The sequence below is a fragment of the Ranitomeya variabilis genome, chromosome 3 (genome assembly GCF_051348905.1).
Source record: "Ranitomeya variabilis isolate aRanVar5 chromosome 3, aRanVar5.hap1, whole genome shotgun sequence".
Taxonomy (NCBI): domain Eukaryota; kingdom Metazoa; phylum Chordata; class Amphibia; order Anura; family Dendrobatidae; genus Ranitomeya; species Ranitomeya variabilis.
The window spans coordinates 269,042,579-269,066,159 of record NC_135234.1 but is presented as its reverse complement, the minus strand read 5'-3'; the positions used below and the strand labels follow the sequence as shown (position 1 = coordinate 269,066,159).

Below are 23,581 nucleotides of genomic sequence, written 5' to 3'. Positions count from 1 at the left end.
TCCAGGTTGGTACCCACCTGGTTCGTTAGGCCTTGGGTGTTCCTATTTAGACTTCCTGGAAACTCAGTCTAGTGCCTGGAATCGATGTAGTCAGTCTATGTCTGTTTGCTCCTGACTCCTGGTCTCCTGTTCTTTGCAAGATAAGCTAAGTCCTGCTTTCTTATTTTTGTTTATTCGCTTTGCTTCTATTTTGTTCCAGCTTGTTTATAATGTGATTCCTGATTTTTGCTGGAAGCTCTAGGGGGCTGGTATTCTCCCCCCACACCGTTAGTCGGTGCAGGGGTTCTTGGATATTCAGCGTGGATATTTTTGTAGGGTTTTTGCTGACCGTATAAGTCTCCTTCCTATTTTCTGCTATTAATTAGTGGGCCTCTCTTTGCTAAATCTAGTTCATTCTTACGTTTCTCTTTTCTTCTTACCTCACCGTTATTATTTGTTGGGGGCTTGTATTTTAACTTTGGGGTCCTTTCTCTTAAGGCAAGTGAGGTCTTATTTTCTCTGAAAGGGTTAGTTAGTTCTCCGGCTGGTGCGAGACGTCTAGAATCAACGTAGGTACGTTCCCCGGCTACTTCTAGTTGTTGTGCTAGGATTAGATATACGGTCAGCCAAGTTACCACCTCCCTATGAGCTGGTTTTTGTGTTTGCGGACTTAGCTGGTACTTCTGAGATCCTCTACCACTAGGATCACAACAGTATTCCAGGCCGACAAGTGAATATTTATTGCATTGCAGAAGCGGGATTAAAAGAAAAGAAGTTCTGAGTTTTTTTTTGTTTTTTTTTCTTCCCCTTTTTCCTCTGAGTGGCTTGAAGCTCTGCTGCAGACATGAATGTTCAGACTCTGATTACTAGTGTGGATCAGCTTGCTGCACGAGTGCAGGGCATTCAGGATTTTATTAGTAGTCCTATGTCAGAGCCTAAGATACCTATTCCTGAGCTTTTCTCTGGTGATCGATTTAAATTTGGGAATTTTAGGAATAAATGTAAATTGTTTCTATCTTTGAGACCGCGTTCGTCTGGAGACTCAGCTCAGCAAGTTAAAATTGTTATCTCTTTCTTGCGTGGCGACCCCCAGGATTGGGCTTTTTCATTGGCGCCAGGAGATCCGACATTGGCAAATATTGATGCGTTTTTTCTGGCGCTCGGATTGCTTTATGAGGAGCCCAATCTTGAAATTCAGGCAGAAAAAGCCTTGCTGGCTATCTCTCAGGGCCAAGATGAGGCTGAAGTGTATTGCCAAAAATTTTGGAAATGGTCCGTGCTTACTCAATGGAATGAGTGTGCTCTGGCCGCAAATTTCAGAAATGGCCTTTCTGAAGCCATTAAGAATGTGATGGTGGGTTTTCCCATTCCTACAAGTCTGAGTGATTCCATGGCTGTGGCCATTCAGATAGATCGGCGTTTGCGGGAGCGTAAATCTGCTAATCCTCTGGCAGTGTTGTCTGAACGGACACCTGACTCAATGCTATGTGATAGAATTCAGACTAGAACTGAACGACAAAATCATAGACATCAGAATGGGTTGTTTTTACTGTGGTGATTCTACACATGTTATCTCAGCATGCTCTAAACGCCTAACAAAGATGGTTAGTCCTGTCGCCATTGGTAATTTGCATCCTAAGTTTATTTTGTCTGTAACTCTAATTTGCTCATTGTCTTCCTACCCTGTAATGGCATTTGTGGATTCAGGTGCTGCCCTGAGTCTTATGGACTTGTCGTTCGCCAAGCGCTGTGGTTTTGTCCTGGAGCCTTTGAAAAATCCTATTCCTCTTAGAGGAATTGATGCTACGCCATTGGCGGAGAATAAACCGCAGTATTGGACACAAGTGACCATATGTATGACTCCTGAACATCGGGAGGTGATTCGTTTTCTTGTTCTGCATAAAATGCATGATTTGGTCGTTTTAGGTCTGCCATGGTTACAGACCCATAATCCAGTTTTGGATTGGAAGGCAATGTCTGTGTCAAGTTGGGGTTGTCAGGGAATTCATTGCGATTCCCCGTCGGTGTCTATTGCTTCTTCTACTCCTTCTGAAGTTCCGGAGTATTTGTTGGACTATCAGGATGTATTCAGTGAGTCTAGGTCCAGTGCCCTTCCTCCTCATAGGGACTGTGGCTGCGCTATAGATTTGATTCCTGGTAGTAAATTTCCTAAGGGACGATTATTTAATTTATCTGTACCTGAGCATGCCGCAATGCGTTCTTATATAAAGGAGTCTTTGGAGAAGGGACATATTCGTCCATCCTCTTCCCCTCTTGGTGCGGGATTCTTTTTTGTAGCCAAGAAAGACGGGTCTTTGAGACCTTGTATAGACTATCGGCTTCTGAATAAAATCACGGTCAAATTTCAGTATCCTTTGCCACTATTGTCGGACTTGTTTGCTCGGATTAAGGGTGCCAAGTGGTTCACCAAGATAGATCTTCGTGGTGCGTACAACCTTGTGCGCATTAAGCAGGGAGATGAATGGAAAACTGCGTTTAATACGCCCGAAGGTCATTTTGAGTACTTGGTGATGCCTTTTGGGCTTTCTAATGCTCCTTCAGTGTTTCAGTCTTTTATGCATGACATCTTCCGGAAGTATCTAGATGAATTTATGATTGTTTATCTGGATGATATTCTGTTTTTTTCTGATGATTGGGATTCTCATATAAAGCAGGTCAGGATGGTGTTTCAGGTTTTGCGTGATAATGCTTTGTTTGTGAAGGGCTCAAAGTGTCTCTTTGGAGTGCAGAAGGTTTCCTTTCTGGGTTTCATTTTCTCCCCTTCTACAGTAGAGATGGACCCAGGTCCGAGCTATTCATGATTGGACTCAACCCACGTCTGTTAAGAGTCTTCAGAAGTTCTTGGGTTTTGCTAATTTTTACCGTCGTTTTATTGCTAATTTCTCTAGCGTTGTTAAACCTTTGACGGATATGACCAAGAAAGGTTCTGATGTGGCTAATTGGGCTCCGGCAGCCGTGGAGGCTTTCCGGGAGCTGAAGCGCCGGTTTACTTCGGCGCCTGTTATGTGCCAGCCTGATGTCTCACTTCCCTTTCAGGTTGAAGTGGACGCTTCTGAGATCGGTGCAGGGGCTGTTTTGTCGCAGAAAGGCTCTGGTTGCTCTGTGATGAGACCTTGTGCTTTTTTTTCTAGGAAATTTTCGCCTGCGGAGCGGAACTATGATGTTGGTAATCGGGAGTTGTTGGCCATGAAGTGGGCATTTGAGGAGTGGCGTCATTGGCTCGAGGGAGCTAAGCATCGTGTGGTGGTCTTGACGGATCACAAAAATTTGATGTATCTCGTGTCTGCTAAGCGCCTGAATCCTAGACAGGCTCGTTGGTCGTTGTTTTTCTCCCGTTTTGACTTTGTGGTCTCGTACCTGCCTGGTTCGAAGAATGTGAAGGCTGATGCTCTTTCTAGGAGTTTTGTGCCTGACTCTCTGGGAGTCTCAGAGCCAGCTGGTATTCTTAAAGAGGGAGTAATCTTGTCGGCCATTTCTCCTGATTTCCATCGTGTGTTGCAGAGATTTCAGGCTGGTAGACCTGACCTTTGCCCACCTGATAGACTGTTTGTTCCTGATAAATGGACCAGCAGAGTTATCTCCGAGGTTCATTCCTCAGTGTTGGCAGGGCATCCTGGGATTTTTGGTACCAGAGATTTGGTGGCTAGGTCCTTTTGGTGGCCTTCCTTGTCGCGGGATGTGCGTTCTTTTGTGCAGTCCTGTGGGATTTGTGCTCGGGCTAAGCCTTGCTGTTCTCATACCAGCGGGTTGCTTTTGCCCTTGCCCGTCCCGAAGAGGCCCTGGACACACATTTCCATGGATTTCATTTCAGATCTTCCGGTGTCTCAAGGTATGTCTGTCATCTGGGTGGTGTGTGATCGCTTTTCCAAGATGGTCCATTTGGTGCCCTTGCCTAAGTTGCCTTCCTCTTCTGATCTGGTTCCTTTGTTCTTTCAGAATGTGGTTCGCTTGCATGGCATTCCTGAGAATATTGTGTCTGACAGAGGATCCCAGTTTGTGTCCAGATTCTGGCGATCTTTTTGTGCTAAGATGGGCATTGATTTGTCGTTTTCATCTGCCTTTCATCCTCAGACTAATGGCCAAACTGAGCGAACCAATCAGACGCTGGAGGCTTATTTGAGATGTTTTGTTTCTGCGGATCAGGATGATTGGGTGACCTTCTTGCCATTGGCTGAGTTTGCCCTCAATAATCGGGCTAGTTCCGCTACTTTGGTTTCGCCATTTTTCTGCAACTCTGGTTTTCATCCTCGTTTTTCCTCGGGTCATGTTGAACCTTCTGACTGTCCTGGGGTGGATTCCGTGGTGGATAGGTTGCAGCAGATTTGGAATCATGTGGTGGACAACTTGAAGTTGTCACAGGAGAAGGCTCAGCGTTTTGCTAACCGCCGCCGCGGTGTGGGTCCCCGACTTCGTGTTGGGGATTTGGTTTGGTTATCTTCTTGTTATGTCCCTCTGAAGGTTTCCTCTCCTAAGTTTAAGCCTCGCTTTATTGGTCCTTATAAAATTTTGGAAGTCCTTAATCCGGTGTCTTTTCGTTTGGATCTTCCGGTGTCATTTGCCATTCACAATGTGTTCCATAGGTCTTTGTTACGGCAGTACGTTGTGCCTGTGGTTCCTGCTGTTGACCCTCCGGCTCCGGTCTTGGTTGAGGGCGAGTTGGAGTACGTGGTGGAGAAGATCTTGGATTCTCGTCTCTCTAGACGGAGGCTTCAGTATCTGGTCAAATGGAAGGGCTATGGTCAGGAGGATAATTCCTGGGTGGTCGCCTCTGATGTTCATGCGGCCGATTTGGTGCGTGCCTTTCAAGCTGCTCATCCTGATCGCCCTGGTGGTCTTGGTGAGGGTTCGGTGACCCCTCCTTAAAGGGGGGGTACTGTTGTGAACTATATTTCTTGGCTCCCTCTTGTGGTCACTAGCGGTATTACACTTGGATCATCTTTCTCCAGGTTGGTACCCACCTGGTTCGTTAGGCCTTGGGTGTTCCTATTTAGACTTCCTGGAAACTCAGTCTAGTGCCTGGAATCGATGTAGTCAGTCTATGTCTGTTTGCTCCTGACTCCTGGTCTCCTGTTCTTTGCAAGATAAGCTAAGTCCTGCTTTCTTATTTTTGTTTATTCGCTTTGCTTCTATTTTGTTCCAGCTTGTTTATAATGTGATTCCTGATTTTTGCTGGAAGCTCTAGGGGGCTGATATTCTCCCCCCACACCGTTAGTCGGTGCAGGGGTTCTTGGATATTCAGCGTGGATATTTTTGTAGGGTTTTTGCTGACCGTATAAGTCTCCTTCCTATTTTCTGCTATTAATTAGTGGGCCTCTCTTTGCTAAATCTAGTTCATTCTTACGTTTCTCTTTTCTTCTTACCTCACCGTTATTATTTGTTGGGGGCTTGTATTTTAACTTTGGGGTCCTTTCTCTTGAGGCAAGTGAGGTCTTATTTTCTCTGAAAGGGTTAGTTAGTTCTCCGGCTGGTGCGAGACGTCTAGAATCAACGTAGGTACGTTCCCCGGCTACTTCTAGTTGTTGTGCTAGGATTAGATATACGGTCAGCCAAGTTACCACCTCCCTATGAGCTGGTTTTTGTGTTTGCGGACTTAGCTGGTACTTCTGAGATCCTCTACCACTAGGATCACAACAGCATCCCATCTCAATTCCAGTCAATTTTGCATTGAAAAGTCAAATGGCGCTCCTTCCCTTCCGAACTCTGCCGGGCACCCAAACAGTGGTTTACCCCCACATATGAAGTATCAGCGGACTCAGGACAAATTGGACAACAACTTTCGGGGTCAAATTTCTTCTCTTACCCTTGGGAAAATAAAAAATTGGGGGCGAAAAAATCATTTTTGTGAAAAAATATGATTTTTTATTTTTACGGCTCTGCATTATAAACTTCTGTGAAGCTCTTGGTGGGTGAAAGTGCCCACCACACATGTAGATAAGTTCCTTAGGGGGTCTACTTTCCAAAATGGTGTCACTTGTGGGGGGTTTCAATGTTTAGGCACATCAGTGGCTCTCCAAACGCAACATGGCGCCCCATCTCAATTCCAGTCAATTTTGCATTGAAAAGTCAAATGGCGCTCCTTCGCTTCCGAGCTCTGCCATGCGCCCAAACAGTGGTTTACCCCCAAATATGGGGTATCAGCATACTCAGGACAAATTGTACAACAACTTTTGTGGTCCATTTTCTCCTGTTACCCTTGATAAAATAAAACAAATTGGAGCTGAAGTAAATTTTTTGTGTAAAAAAGTTAAATGTTCATTTTTATTTAAACATTCCAAAAATTCCTGTGAAACACCTGAAGGGTTAATAAACTTCTTGAATGTGGTTTTGAGCACCTTGAGGGGTGCAGTTTTTAGAATGGTGTCACACTTGGGTATTTTCCATCATATAGACCCCTCAAAATGACTTCAAATGAGATGTGGTCCCTAAAAAAAAAATGGTGTTGTAAAAATGAGAAATCGCTGGTCAACTTTTAACCCTTATAACGCCCTAACAAAAAAAAATGTTGGTTCCAAAATTGTGCTGATGTAAAGTAGACATGTGGGAAATGTTACTTATTAAGTATTTTGTGTGACATATCTCTGTGATTTAATTGTATAAAAATTAAAAGTTGGAAAATTGCGAAATTTTCGCCAAATTTCCGTTTTTTTCACAAATAAACGCAGGTAATATCAAAGAAATTTTACCACTATCATGAAGTACAATATGTCACGAGAAAACATTGTCAGAATCACCGGGATCCGTTGAAGCGTTCCAGAGTTATAACCTCATAAAGGGACAGTGGTCAGAATTGTAAAAATTGGCCCGGACCTTACAATAGTAAGGTGACATTAACCCCTAATTACCCAGCTTACCACCACTACAGGGCAAGAGCCAGGCAAAGTGCCAGAATTGGCTCATTTAATAGATGCGCCTTTTCTGGGCAGCTGCGGGCTGCTATTTTTAGGCTGGGGGTGCCTATATCAATGGCCCCTTACCAGCCTGAGAATATGAGCCCCCAGCTGTGAGATTTAGCAAGGCTGGCTGTCAAAAATGGGGGGAACCCACACCGTTTTATTAAATTATTCAAATTTTTTTTTTTCAAAAAGCATGAGGACCCCTCTATTCTTGATAACTAGCCTTGCTGAAGCTGACAGAGGGGGGTTGCAGCCCCCAGCTGTGAGTTTTGTCTGGCTGGTTATCACAATTAGGGGGGAACCCATGCCAGTTTTTTTATTATTATTTATTTATAGCACAGGGGCGGCAGATGAAAACTCCCATCCGCCACTCCTGCTCTCACTGTAATTAGCGGCTGTAGGTGTCAGTTGACGGGAGCCGTAGTCCCAATCATCTGACACCAGTGGTCGGAGGTGAAGTTTACACCTCAGATCACAGCTGATCGCTCCTGCTATTTTCTGACAGCGTGGGAACCGCGGCTCTCTGACCGGCAGGGAGGATTTCCCCGCCGATCAGAAGTGGTGTTTGCCGCGCTGTCATGCATATGACAGCATGTCAAACACTGTAATGTCGGACCCCCATTCAAGTGAATGGGGATCGGGTTCGCTCTGCTGGATGACAGGCTGCATGGACGTATCATGCAGCCTGCCATCTAGATGTACCAGAGCCAGGTGTGAAGTCACATCCAGCTCTCCTTGACTTTTTGCAGCAAATACACTGCAAGAAAAGTCATCCTGCGTATTTGCAGTGTTTTTTCACCATCCATTCAAGTCAATGGGTGGAAAACGCTGGAAAAAGCTGTAAAAAAAAACGCAACAAAGCACAAAATACTGATCACACAAAAAACCAATGTGTGTGCATGAGATTTCTGAAATCTCATAGGCTTTTCTGGTACTGTAAAAAGCAGCTGAAACTTAGCATAAAAAACACAGCAAAAACGCCCTGTGTGAACTTACCCTAACAGGTTATTTGTCTAGGCAGTTACAGTGTAGCGAGAGGTTGTGTGCTGCTCTATATTAAAATATATTCCGAAAGTCTGTATACAAGGGGTTAGCAGAATACAAAGCTCCGATTCCTTTTGCTATATCTGTGGCAGTTTCACCATTCCCAGTCTAAGGACAAGCATCAGCACATTTGTCAAGCAAGCCTATTTTGCATATTTTGAAGTAAAACTTGGTGATCAAGATAAGTCTTGGGCCCCTGAGGCTATGTGCACACGTTCAGGTTTTTTGGGGGGGTTTTCGCAATAACAACTCATTAAAAACGCATACATTATGCATCCTATCATTTAGAATGCATTCTGCATGTTTTGTGCACATGGTGCGTTTTTTTCCGCTAAAAAAACGCATTGCGGTAAAAAAAGCAGCATGTTCATTAATTTTGCGGATTTTCCGTGTTTTTCCCGCAATTCTATGCATTTGGAAAAAATGCACAAAAAACGCGTCAAAAACGCATGAAAAAACGCATGCGGTTTTCAGGCAGAAATGTCCGGTTTTTGTCAGGAAAATTTCTGCAAGAAATCCTGACGTGTGCACATACCCTCACAAAGTGTTCAAGCGGTATGTCCAGAGTTTATGGATATGTGGACAAAGGGAACATGTGATAAGATGCCATTTGGTATACCAAGAGATAATTCCAGCAACTGTTACTTTTGTAAAGTCATAAATTCAGAATATAACAAGAAAAGTAAATATAAAATAGTGTATCCTAGTCTACCATCAGGTATATGTCCAATGCTTCAGTCAGCTGAAATGCCAGTGCTAGTTTTCTTTGAAGCACTCTCTTTCAAAGAACAGCATTATGGTGAAGAACAAAGCGACAGCCAAGCGACTATCCAAAAAGGCTTCAGAACTCCTAGTCTCAAGGCTGCATGAGGAAAACTTTGCTTTAAAAAGGAGTAAAGGTATCCTACCTTCCACCCAGAGAAAGTGCATTTCTGCAATACTTTAGAATTATCAGTGGCTTTGTGTATTGCCATAACATGCATGGTTTAAGTGAGGAATTCCAATCTATAACAAATCAATGGTGACTGTTCATAGATAGCTCAAAGTGGAGCTAAAAAGGTATCCTCCTACACAATGGCTATTTGGTGCAGTCCCAACTGGCTATTCAGTTTATCTTTGTGGTGAATATGGAGGCATAATGAGATTCATTGAGATGTTACAACATTATAGAATTGTATCATCTGTGTTGATCTTAAAATGGTATGCTTAATTCTTGGTCAGCAACATGGATACACCAAGTTTCCTTCTTTTCTGAGCATGTGGGACAGTAAAGGTCATGAGAAGCATAGGGTGGAGAGGAATTGGCCTCCAAGATCTGACCTCAAATCTGGAGATCCAAGCATTCTACATGAGCCACAAGTATTATGTTCCTAGTATTAAGTGCAGCGATTGCCCTTTGTCCTACTCTGACACATGTTTTGCATCTAGCTCATATAAAGCTTTGTAAACGTAATGATATCGGTCTATGGTTTGTCATTTCTGTCAAACTGTAAGGGTATGTTTCCACGGTCAGGAAACGCTGCTTGTTTGACGCTGCACAGAGCTGCAGCGTCAAACAAGCAGCGTCCAGATGTTCCTGCATAGTGGAGGGGATTTGATGAAATCCCGTCTCCACTATGCGTGGAAACCTGCACGCGGCGGCCCTGCGACTACGGACATGCTGCTCGTCTTTTCAGATCGCAGCATGCCCGTACACCTTGCGGGGACGCAGCGTCCCCGCAAGGCATATCACAGGGCCCTATGGGAGAGAGCGATCATCCCGGATGTGAAGAGTTAACACATCCGGCATGATCGCGTCCCATTAAGGGGGCGGGGCTTAGCGCCGAGCGGCTTCGCCGCTGCGGCGATACCGCCGCCCATCCGTACCGTGGAGACATACCCTAAGGGTATGTGTCCACGTTCAGGATTGCTTCAGGATTTGGTCAGGATTTTATGCAGGTAAAATCGTGACCAAATCTGCACCTGAGGTCACTGGCAGGTCATCTGCGTTGTCCTTGAGTTTTTTCTGCAATGTAAGGACATGCTGCGTTCTGAAAAGACGCGCCGCATGTGAGTTTTCTCGGGTGTGCCGCATGCGTCTTTTACTGCATAGTGGAGACAGGATTTCATGAAATCCCCTCCACTATGCTGTAACATCTGGACGCTGCGTTTTTTATGCATGCTGCTCAATGCTGCGTCAAAAACTCAGCGTTTCCTGAACGTGGAAACATACCCTAAGGGTATGTGTCCACGTTCAGGTTTGCTTCAGGCTTTGGTCAGGATTTTATGCAGGTAAAATCCTGACCAAAACTGCACCTGAGGTCACTGGCAGGTCACCTGCGGTGTTCCTGCGTGTTTTCCTCATTGTAGCAACATGCTGCGTTCTGAAAAAACGCAACGCATGTGCGTTTTTGCGGGAAAAACGCATGCGTTTTTTAATGCACAGTGGAGACGGGATTTCATGAAATCCCCTCCACTATGCTGTAACATCTGGACGCTGCTATTTTGACGCTGCGGCTCAGCGCTGCGTCAAAAACGCAGCGTTTCCTGAACGTGGAAACATACCCTAAAACCTCAATAAGGATCTAACCCTTAAACACACATACATGACAGTGACACAATGAAGGAACTGAACTTACCAATACTGACTGAATCTTCCCAGTCTTCAAGGATCTCCGTTACAGTCAAAACATAAACAAATGTTCTATGCTTCCGCTCAAAGTTCTGCAGAGAAGAAAACACGGGGCGGGTGGATGAAAAGTCACACACCATTTTTAATTTGAGAAAAATTAGTTGTTGCTTTAAGTAAGAGATTTCTTGTTTTCTTCAAATTAAGTATTTCAGCAATAGCAATGTTTGGGTGGCCAAGTTGTAAGCATACAACAAACAGATGCACAAGCAATTTCAGGCCCAAATGATGCACAGAAACTGCTCAGGAGGAAAATGGTTACAGCTAAAAAATGATATATGCATTATTTTGTTTATTTCAGAACAAGTGGGGTGAAGGCACAACCTTACCTACCACCATTCTGGGGTTGCCCCTTTTGTCAAATTAAGAACTGAGAAGTCTTAGGCCATGTTCACACTTTGCGGCGTGCTCTGCGGGTTCTCCCGCAGCGGATTTGATAAATCTGCAGGGCAAAACCACTGCGGTTATCCCTGCAGATTTATCACGGTTTGTTTTGCGATTTCCGCTGGGGGATTACTCCTATACTATTGATGCTGCATATGCAGCAATATGCAGCATCAATAGTAATGTTAAAAATAATAAAAATTGGTTATACTCACCCTCTGATGTCTGGATCTCCTCGGCGCTGCACCCGGCGCTCCGGTTACAAAGATGCTGTGCCGAGAAGGACCTTCGTGACGTCACGGTCATGTGACCGCGACGTCACCGCAGGTCCTGCTCGCACAGCAACCCAGATCGGACGCCCGCGTGCAGCGCTCAGAGGTGAGTATAGCATCATTTTTTATTTTAATTCTTTTTTTTTTTTTTTACACTATTTATGCTTCCCAGGGGCTGGAGGAGAGTCTCCTCTCCTCCACCCCGGGTAGCAACCGCACATTATCCACTTACTTCCCGCATCGTGGGCACAGCCCCATGCGGGAAGTAAGCGGATCAATGCTTTCCTATGTGTGCAGAATCGCTGCGATTCTGCACAAAGAAGTGACATGCTGCGGGTTGTAAACCGCTGCGTTTCTGCGCGGTTTTTCCCGCAGCATGTGCACTGCGGTTTGCGGTTTCCATAGGGTTTACATGTTAATGTAAACGCTATGGAAACTGCTGCGGACCCGCAGCATCAAAATCGCCGCGGATCCACGGTAAAAATCGCCGCGGATCCACGGTAAAAACCGCAAAGTGTGAACATGGCCTTAGACTGTTTATATATCTATATATATAAGAGGCATCGTGATTACTCGCTAATCCCGCCCCCTGCACAGTAGCTCCGCCCCCCACCACATCACCACACATAATCCCGCCCCCACCACATTACCACACATAACCCCACCCCCACATTACCACACACAATCCCGCCCCAACCACATTACCACACACAATCCCGCCCCCCACATCACCACACATAATCCCGCCCCCCACATCACCACACATAATCCCGCCGGCCCACCACATCACCATACATAATCCCACCCCCCCAACACATCACCACAGATAATCCCGCCCCCCACCACATCACCACACATAATCCCCCCCCCACATCACCACACATAATCCCGCACCCCCACATTAACACACATAATCCCGCCCCCCACGACATCACCACAGATAATCCCGCCCATCACCACACATAATCCCGCTCCCCCACCACATCACCACACATAATCCCGCACCCCCACATCAACACACATAATCCCACCCCACACATTACCACACATAATCCCGCCCCTCCACCACATCACCACACATAATCCTGCCCCCGCCACATTACTACAGATAACCCCGCCCCCTCCACATCACCACACATAATCCCGCCCCCACCACATTACCACACATAACCCCACCCCCACATTACCACACACAATCCCGCCCCAACCACATTACCACACACAATCCCGCCCCCCACATCACCACACATAATCCCGCCCCCCACATCACCACACATAATCCCGCCGGCCCACCACATCACCACACATAATCCCACCCCCCCAACACATCACCACAGATAATCCCGCCCCCCACCACATCACCACACATAATCCCCCCCCCACATCACCACACATAATCCCGCACCCCCACATTAACACACATAATCCCGCCCCCCACGACATCACCACAGATAATCCCGCCCATCACCACACATAATCCCGCTCCCCCACCACATCACCACACATAATCCCGCACCCCCACATCAACACACATAATCCCACCCCACACATTACCACACATAATCCCGCCCCTCCACCACATCACCACACATAATCCTGCCCCCGCCACATTACTACAGATAACCCCGCCCCCTCCACATCACCACACATAATCCCGCCCCCCACATCACCACACATAATACCGCCCCCACCTAATCACCACACAATCCCGCACCCCCACCTAATCACCACACATAATCTTGCCCCACCACATTACCACACAATCCTGCCCCCCACCACATTACCATATAATCCTGCCCCCACACCACATTACCACACATAATCCCGCCCCCCACCACATCACCACACATAATCCCACCCCCCACCATATTACCACAGATAATACCGCCCCCCACATTACCACACATAATCCCGCCCCCTGCCACATTACCACACATAATCCCCCCCCACATTACCACACGAGGCTCCGTCCCCACACATTACCACACGAGGCTCCGTCCACCCACAATACCACACGAGGCTCCGTCCACCCACATTACCACACGAGGCTGCGTCCCCACACATTACCACACAAGGCTCCGTCTCCACACATTACCACACAAGGCTGCGTCCCCACACATTACCACACGAGGCTCCATCCCCACACATTACCACACGAGGCTCCATCCCCACACATTACCACACGAGGCTCCTCCCTCCCACATTACCACACGCAGCACTACCTTTCTATGTAATTCAACCACTTCAGCCAAGGTAAATGTACATTTAATTGCATAATCACCAGCAGCGTTAATTAGATAGCAATGAGCGTGCGAGCGTTAGCTGGCTGGAAACAGCTAGTGTGTGTATATATATATATATATATATATATATATATATTTATTTATATATCAGTTAGTGTCATAATTACTCTTAAGTGCTCCTTAGGCCCTTTCAGAGGACATTAGAACATAACTGTCTACCAAAGTCGGGCCCGATGTTCGGGCTATCAGGATCCCGGCCTTCAGAGTGAGATCCCACAACCTTCTGCGGCCAATCTGTTGTATATCACCTACGTGCGAATGGCAATGAATCTTCTTCAGATAAATGCTATGCTGAGCGGCGTGCTGTTTCTCCGCGAGTTCTCTGCTTGCTGTCATCTACTGTGGAACCTCAGTCCTCGGCCTAAAGAAGCAAGCTTGTAGAAAGCGATGTGTTTGCAGAGCCAGGGGCAATCCGGCCAGTAGCATCCCTAGACACCACGCAGGCATAGCCATAAACAGTGCATATCCTTGCCAGTGAACTTAGATCAGAATATTTTGATACATATATCAATCGTGTTGGTGGCAGAAGGTAGGTACAGGGAAACCAAAAATATTGATTTAAAAAAGGTACAGACAGTAAAATAGAAAAATAAGAAAATATGGAGAAAAATATGTAAGAAAAAAAATATCAAACACACCCCACGTAACGTTTATATTAATAACTAAAAAAAATTTAGATACATTTTTCTTACATATTTTTTCTATTTACTATATGTGCCTTTTAAAGCAATATTTTTTGCTTCTCTGTTCCTACCTTCAGCCACCTAACACAATTGATATACCGTATGTATATATGTCTGTCTGATAACTGTCATTCCTATCATATGGCATCTTTCCATTTAGGACTCTGCAATTAATTTGAGTTCAACAGTTTTTGCTGATCATCTTCCGGTCACTTTCTTTCAATTTCCTTAACCCTTTAGTATTTGGTCAGTAGCACAACAGCATTGCATGTGTACTTGTCAATCCCTCTTCACAGGCGCTCACATAGGACCTGTTTATGTCTGCAGCTGCTTAACTTATCTCAAACTATCTTCAGGGCACTAGTGTATCCTCATTTTCTCATAAAAAAAAAAAGCATGCACCCTCAATATGATACTACAAAAACACATTCTTCAAATCAGCAAATTAAAGTTAACATATCTACTACAAAGAACAGTGTATAACCAAAGCTCAAAAAACTACTTCTACATTGTTTTTTTCCCCCATTTGAATTTTTTTTTTCAGCACAACAAGCATATTAAATAGTGCTATTTAACCCTTCACAACACCTGCCATACATGTATGGTGCAGCGGGAGGTGCATTCCCCAAAGCGCCACATACCGGTATGTACGGCAAGACTATTGTGTCGAATCACTAAGAGCCGACACGACTGTCAGTGGGTATCAGTGATACAGCATAGCTGACACCCTGCAGTAACACCCACCACTAGCCTAGCTACCGGGGGGGCAGAGGGTGTGAGCGCCCCGGGCCCGGAGCTCAGAGGGGGCCCACCCGGAGCTACGCTACTGTAACTATCACAGCACAGCACGCCGATACAGTTACATTCTGCGGCAGATGCTTTACAGAAGCATTGCAGGGTATTAGATCAGTGATCAGGGCAAGGAGAGGTGATGTCCCATGGAGGGATTCATTTAAAAAAAAAAAAAAAAAGTTTTAAAACACAAATATGGAGAGAAAAAAAACAAGCGCAAAATAAAAAAAGCAAAAAAAATAAAAAATAGAGAACAAAAAGATTATTATACCAATACATACATATATTAATATAAAAACAAAAATAAACATAGTACATTTATTTGGTATCACCACACTCAGAACATCTCTATCTATAGAACTGTCACATTAGTTAAACCCTTCAGTAAACACTGGAAAAAGTAGATTTTTGGTATTCAACATGTATCTATTTCTCGTAGTCTTTATTGGGGGACACAGAAACCATGAGATAATCTCCTGTCACCTGGAGGCTGACACTATTAAAACAACTACGGTAATTGAAAATTGTCTCCTTCCATGCAGAATATACCTTGCTTGCCAGCATCAGGCTCTCCAGTTTAGCAAGAAAGCAGTATGAGAATCACAAAATAGAATTATGAAAGCAAAATAATCCAATTACATCTTGAGAGAAAAATAAAGTAAATGCCCCCTTACTGGGGCACCAAGGGTGGGTGCTATGTCCCCCAATGAAGACTATGAGAAACAGATTTTACAGTGAGTAACAAAAATCTACTTTTCTCGTTCGTCTCATTGGGGTACACAAAACATGGGACATCCTAAAGCGGTCCCTAGCGTGGGAATGAAAAAAGCAAATATTATACTGTTACCACAGAAATTTTACACTCCTGGTCAAGCTGCCGCCTGGGCAACTGCTGACTGTAAGATCTTACTGCCAAAATTTGCATCTGCAGAAGCAAAAGTGGACTCTGTAAAACCTAGAAAAGATATGCACCGATACACTGCTTTACATCATTGCAGCACTGTAGCCTGAAGAAGAACAGACCAGGAAACTCTTACAGTCCACGCAGAGTGCTCCTTAATCCTGAATGGGGAGAACTGGCAACTGCCTTATAAGCCTTGCTAATGCCTGATCTGATTCAGTGAGCAATGTCACCATAGAGGCAGTCGAACCTCTGCCAGAGCATACCAGGATGACAACAAGACATTCAAAGCTCTGAGAGACAGAGATGCACAGCTCTATGTCAGATTATGTGAGAGCCTCTCAGGAAGATGAGAGGTGAAGCACCTACAGGAAGGAGAGCAATCTCCTTATTAAATTGAAAAGGCAGAGAACCCGGCCAAGGCTAAATGAAAGAGCCAAATGCCAGACTACTATTCCAGACAATGAGATCACTAGAAAGGAGAAAAATCACTAGAAAGCTGAAGTAGAGTGTTCTCTCTGATCTGCAAGATGGGGAAGACCTAAGAGCGACAGGTCCCACTAGAGATCTCCCAGATCCTGGTAAAAACACAGTGGCCACGAGTTCACCCTACCTGGAAAGGCAGTCATGACCCATGGACTACAAGTTAAATTCTGCTGGACCAGATAAGAAAGTAAGAACCCGGCTCTTGCGAGTCTGTTCTAGCTCAATATAGGCATGCAAAAATTTAAAAAGGATGATATTGCCATACGAACACTGCCCATAGCTTTTCACCTTTGAAACAGATAATATTTCATATTAAATACCAGAAAAGTTATCCTTAAGACCCTTGTTCCCTAACCTTAGGCAGACAAACTAAATCCAAAAGGCCCGGGAGCCGACCAAACTGCGGACCAGAAAATCTTGTAGGTAAACTAAATGAACTAAAAAAATTGGGAAGAAGAGGACAGCTGGTGCTTCAGGGCATCTGCCACAATGAACAGGGTTTTCTTGACTCAGACTGCAGAATCTTAAGCAGAACCAACCTTTAAAAATTCAGATCACTATGAAAAAACTCCAGATGAAGACTAAAGAAATGAGACGTATGGAGAATCTTACGGCCTGTATTAATAATCAACTTGATTTGTTCAATCGCATCTGGGCTCCGTGGGATGACTATGTAGCTAAGCTAACCAACTGATGTTACGTGCCTTTTTTATTTTTTCTTTGTCTTTTCCCCTCCCTGGCTTTTTCCCTATCCCTTCCCTGTACCCCACCTACTCTTAGGTTATGCATTAGATGTTTGCCCTAATTTTAGTAGGAGCAGCAGTGGTGCGCACTGTGCCACTGGAAGAAACATCTAAAATGTTTTGCATTGTTTTGCATAATTTTTCTACAACTATACTTATGTTTATGATGTTATTTGTACAAGAAAAAGGAAAATCTTTCAAAAATAAACAGTTTAAAAAAAAAAAAAAAATTCAGATCAAGCTGGAAAAAGAGAATCATGCCCTAAGAAAGACCAAGATTCCTCTGGAATGTGCAAGAGCCCATACATTTGTCCCGAATCAACACCTACTGAAGGGGAAACTCTAGTGTGAAAACCAGAACACATGAGCTGCGCGCACGGTGAACAAGCCGTTACATACAAACATATGACCAGGTTTTAAATACATCAGATAGGGATTACATACATTAGCTAGGACTGCTCTGATATGGGTATACCTTGGCGTTTGGTAGAGCGGCTTAATATACATTTTTTGCAAAAAACGTATCAACCAAATACCCTGTTTTTTCCATCTTTTTACCAGCACTTGCTGTCTGTGATTTTTTTGCAACAGTGTTTTTGGTTTTACTGTGCTTTTTTGTGTTTTGAAGGGGAAGCTCTAGTGTAGGCGGTAGGCTACTTGAGAGATCCTCAGAGACGTAAAATATCCGCCCTGGGGATCCAGGTAACTTATCAGAAGCCGATAGTCTGAACAACCATCATTAATACCAAAATGAGACAAATTTAGCCAGGGCTGCCATAGGAGGTTAAAGGATGGAAGCACTGCCAGCTATCTAATCAAGCACTGTAGGTGAACAGGACTAAGATAAGGTGGAGTCAAAGACAGCATAAAGGATAAAATCAAGTACTGAACTTATCGCCTCAAAAGGGATAAATGCCCAATGCAACTAAAAAAAAAGTACTGCCCTACTCAGCAAGCATCAATCCTGGTGTATCTGATCAGCGGTCTCCCAACGTCTGAAGAAGCCTAAATAAGTGTAAGCCACCTGCATCCCATACTGCCAAGCAAAAAAGATCTGCTAGACAAGTCAGTAACCCCTGTCTCTAGATTTAGAGGAATATATTCCTAGTAAAGGCTGGAATAAGGAAGAAGCCCTTGTTCTTCAGCAGAAAAGCCTGATCTGGGCTACCTGGATTGAGAGGTCTCTTCGTGAGATAAAAACACTGGCTGGAAGTTGAAGTCCACAGAAGTCCTGCAACTTCACAAAACCGATCTTGTCCTAGGTGGGTAAAACCTGAAACCTGTTGTTCACTTGAAATACCGAGGAGTGTGAATTTGCTGGACTGATATCAAGATATCCACTGACCTACCAAGTGGTAACTGCTATGATGCTGACTCATCCGAGATAGTGGTCCTGGTGTCAACTGAATTGCCTTTCTGATCAGCTGTACAAAAAGGCCTTGCTTGTGATGATGGCCTGCAGAGAAAAAGTTAATGGTCAGAATAGTGCTTGTGTAATCTGAAAAACGGACGGTTTCAGTTACCCTGACTAACTCCTCTTTAAACAGGCATCTGTCCTGGGAAGTCGTCAAGGTCTCCTTAGGGGAAAGAGGTGAACATATGCACATGCCAATTTTGAGTTATTTGATCCCATAAATTTAAATTATGCTATATTTTTTTCTCACTTCACTAACAGACTATTTCGTGCTGATGCATCACACATGTTCTAATGTAACAAAATAGGTAAAAGGCCAAGGAGGTGTGAATACTTTCGCAAGACACAGTACATCCCTCTCAGCACAATCTGTTTGTTGGTCTGACCAACTGTGTAAAGTAGCCAGAGCACCGGGGCGTGGCGATGTAATGGAGCTGTGAAGACGCGTCTGGCTGGAGCTCCCATAATCCTGACCTATATCCCTGCTAATACTTACCCACGAGGGTCTTCTGAAATACCGCTGTGCTCCCCTGGGTGCCTGGAGGTGCCCGGCTTCCGAGAGGTCGTGAAGTGTGGCTTCGGTCGGGTAGGCTTCGGGAGAGCCTGGACGGAGGACGGAGCCGACGAGAGGCAGCGGCCATTTTTACTAGCCGCGCGCGCTGACGGCAGGAGGCGCGAAGCAAGCCCTGCGGCGCAGGAGAGAGCTGGCTGGACTCCTGTGCAGCTTCTCAAGGTACGAGAGGGGAGTCGCACGGTGTGAGCCCTGAGAAACGGGCCCCGGGCTCCCCCTCATAAATTCCGCATAACGCCATATAGTGCTGACTGGTCCGGGCGCCTGCAACATTGGACCTTCTCCTCTGCTCCGCTGCCTGCACGGGAGGTGCAGAATCTGCCATGGTCGGTTAACGACCGATTATAGAAAGCATATCCTGCAGCTGCCTGGGTATAAGCCTATATCTAATATAGCCACCACTCCCTATTTGTTTGTTGCTGGACTTATTTCCTGGATCCCTCTTCCCTCTGAAAATACTTTGGGGAGGATTATAATACATCACTGGCCTTGTGGTGCATGGCTGTGGGGACCTTATAGGCTTTTTGTGCACTGTGGTACACTGATGCATCGACCGGGCAGTGATTATATCCTATTGTAGTACTAACCAGACCCCACCATGTCGACTACGCACCGCACCAAAACCCAGAGCACAGCTGACAAGCTCAAAAAATATGTACGGTCCGATCCCCCTGATAATCTGCGCTCCAAAAAGAATAATACCTCCCCTGGAGGCAAATCTGATACCCAGGCACAAAATCGTGCCTCCGAAGATGAGGGTGATGGAGATCAGGAGGACTTAACTTTGAAACAGGCATCCGAACAACTGATGCAAGCCATATCATTGACCAGAACCTCTTTATCTGGGAAAATAGAGGAGGTGCACTCTGAGGTGGGGCGCCTCCGCCAGGATATGCAGTCCATGAAAGGGCGTATTACGGAGGTTGAATCACGGATATCTCGCCTGGAGGACAACTCCACACCTATGGAAGCTAAATTGACAAAAGTGGCTGGTTCCATAAATGCTTGGAAGAAGAAGGCGGATGATCTTGAGAACAGACTACGCCGGAATAACATCCGTATTATAGGTCTGCCGGAGCGCTCGGAAGGTCAACAGCCTGAAAAATTCTTGGAGGGCTGGCTCAAAGACATTCTGGGAGATGAATTCTCTCCCACATTTGCTGTGGAAAGGGCTCATAGAGTCCCAACAAAGCCTCTTCCTCCGGGCGCTCCGCCGAGACCCTTCTTGGCACGCCTTCTCAATTGTAGAGACAGGGACACGGCCCTCCGTTTGGCGAGGCAAAAAAGTCCTATCAAATATAACAACGCCACTGTTTCGATATTCCCCGATTTTTCTATGGAGCTACAAAAACAACGGGCTCAGTTCATGGAGATAAAAAGGCGACTTAGAGAGAAAAACATCCTGTATTCAATGCTTTATCCTGCCAGACTCAGGGTCGTGTATAAAGGCTCTTCCTCCTTTTTTACCACCCCGGCGGATGCGGAGGAGTGGCTGCGGTCGTGTGTGGGAGTGGACGGAGGAGGAGAAAAATCCTAAATTGTATGCTGTCTACGTATACATGGATATACAAAAATCATTAGAAAAGTACCAGTAAAAAAATGAAAATATCCAACTATTTAGAATATCCAACTCTTTAGAATCAACGTGACGCCCCCTGAGGAAGCGAGGCTGTCACAAGCACGCGAAACACGCGTTGGGGTGATCGAGGTTCCCACAGAAGTTGATTAGCATCAATGGGTAATTATCATTAATTTCTGATATGAATACAGGCTTGTTTACCTAACATAAACAGAGTAGGATGGGGGGTGGCCCATTGAACCAGCACTAAGCGGTAACATGATAGTTGTCTATGATAAAACTGTGTATTGAGTCACCACCATTTGTTTATGTACTGCAATAGCCTGTTTCAATTGAATTTGGTTATACCCTGTAATCCTCTGTGGACCTTTGGTCTATTTTACTCACCTGGGTAGTTAACTTAACATGTACTCAAGATATAATATCCATTTTTACTATGTATGAATATTTTGATGCAATAAATGGTATATTTAGTATACTCTTGGTTCTCCTTTTTATATAATGGATATACAAAAGTAGGAACTCTCTCGTCGGGGAGGTCTTTTATTTTCTTTTTCCTCTTTATTGACGATAGGAGCTCTTTTTGCCAAAGTCCAGGAAAACATCTTTACCGAACTCTGTGTTCAGAGATGGTACCCTCTTTTTTGGACTGGAATAGGAGCATGGCATTCTGCTCCTTGTTGGAATATTTTTTGTTTTATGTTGTTTTAGTGTTAACAGTTGTTGGTTATTTAAATTTTGTTTCCGCAATACTCTCCATCACAAACCAGAAAGGCAGTTGGCGTGACGAGGTACACCACATGCGGTTGAGGTGTTATGGCATCTGATCTTACGTGTGTGACCTAGAATGTGAGAGGTCTTGGGTCACCCCGAAAGAGAATCAAGGTGTTTTCTCAATTACGACGATACCACCCTCATATCATGGCTCTGGTGGAAACACACTTGACTAGGGATTCGGTTCGATACCTGCAGAAACCATGGGTACAATGGTCTGTGCATGCGTTCCACACCAGCTATTCTAGGGGGGTCTCTATTTTGATACATAGAGACGTTAGATGGGAGGTAGGAGAGGTGCGAAGAGATCCTGAGGGTCAATTTATTTTTGTACATGCATGGGTAAATTCAAGAGAATATGTTGTAATGTGTTTATATAATCCCACCCCTGCTAACATGTCAATTATGAAAAAGGCGGTGAGTTTTACTTTGAATTACCCAGATGCACATATTATGTGCATGGGAGATTTTAACCTAGTGATGGATGATACTATTGATAGACTTAGACTCGGTGGTGATGGTCCTGGGGTCATTTCCTCTTCATCTCGTTTATCAGCATTTATGGAGGGATGTGGATGGTTGGATCTGTGGAGGCTGCGTCATCCTGATACAAGAGAATATACCTGTCACTCTGATACAAGAGAATATACCTGTCACTCATCCGTTAAACGTACCCTGTCCCGCTTGGACTATATATTTGGTTCCAGTAACCTAGCAATATGGGTCGGGGAAATAGAACATGGCAATAGGGGTATTTCAGATCATAGCCCGGTAGTCCTCAAGCTTAGGTTCGGACGGATTAGACAGAATGTAATGTGGAAATTAAATCCTTTTTGGTTAAAGTTAATAGATTCTAGCGATAGAACTATAAACCAGTTAGATTGTTTCATAGCGTCCGATCCAGAACCACAAAATATTAATATGTTTTGGGATGCCCTCAAAGCGTATCTGCGAGGCTGTTTGTCCGCTACAATTTCCTATATTAAGCGTGTGACTACGCAGGAAGATGAGGATATAGAGAGACGTATGAAAGATTCGGAAGCAGCTTACATAACTAACCAAACTAATGAAAATAGGGCTGAGTGGCTACATTCCCATAGGCTATATACTTAATATATAGATACTAAGTCTAAGCGTAAACTGTTCTTCAATAGGCAAGCATATTTTGAGCTGGGTAACCAATCTAGTAAACTCTTAGCATTTATGGTACGACAGCATAATACGTCCAATACCATACTCAAAATTCGGAAATTAGATGGTACAATAGTGACTTCAACAGATGATATACTTCAACGCTTTTATGATTATTATAAGGACTTATATAGATCTAAGGGGGACTCTGATGTAGCGCCCCCACCGCCGCAGGGCCGAGGGGTACCCGGTACCGGGCCTCTGAGTCTCTGCTCTGGGGTTGTCACGGCGGCTAGGCCCCGGTCCGTGACCCTGCCGTGGGGCGCACAGTGAATGATAGATGTGGATGACGGTAGTGGTGGTGCGGTGCAGTAAATAACGAGGACACCAGGTTGCAGTCTCTTTACCTCTTTACTGAAGATCTCTGAGTCCACAGTCCAGAATACGGTTCACCAGGCTGCGCAAGTCCGGCCGGTCCAATGGCACCTCCAGAGTTCTCTTCACAGGTGGAAATCGGTGCCTTCCTTCTAGCGCTATGTGTTGCGGTCCTTCCCTGCTGTGCTTACGGAAAGTCCCCACAACCGTTGTGTCTGTTTCTTAAGTTCCCTCACAACTCGATTAAATGATGTTCTTCTAATCCTCCGTCCCTCCCTGATGTTCTGGTTGGGACGGCACCCGTTTGACGGGTAGGCTCGGAGCTCTTCCGGGACCCTAGAGTCGCCCCTCTCCACAAGGTGCCCCCCAAGACTTCATAGGTGATTTGTGTGAGACAGCCCGCCTTAGACTGACTGTCCTGCCGCTGTTTAGAGTATTGCTTGAAGCTGAATGTTATAATACTCTCTCGGCGTTCCGGCCACCGGTAGTGCGCCTCAGTAGGGTGTTGCTCCGGTCTTACAGCACGACCCCTACTGGTATTCTCCTATTGCTTGATCTCGTTTCTCAC

At 45.1% G+C, this 23,581-nt stretch overlaps 1 protein-coding gene across 1 annotated transcript in view; it reads right to left on the bottom strand.

Annotated features, from left to right (window-relative positions):
- Positions 1–23,581, bottom strand: part of NUDT3 (nudix hydrolase 3) — a 103,557-nt gene that overhangs the window by 35,616 nt on the left and 44,360 nt on the right. Inside the window, exon 4 of the mRNA XM_077299167.1 lies at positions 10,556–10,640. Within this exon, the coding sequence (XP_077155282.1) occupies positions 10,556–10,640 (85 nt within the window). The remainder of the gene's footprint in view (positions 1–10,555; positions 10,641–23,581) is intronic.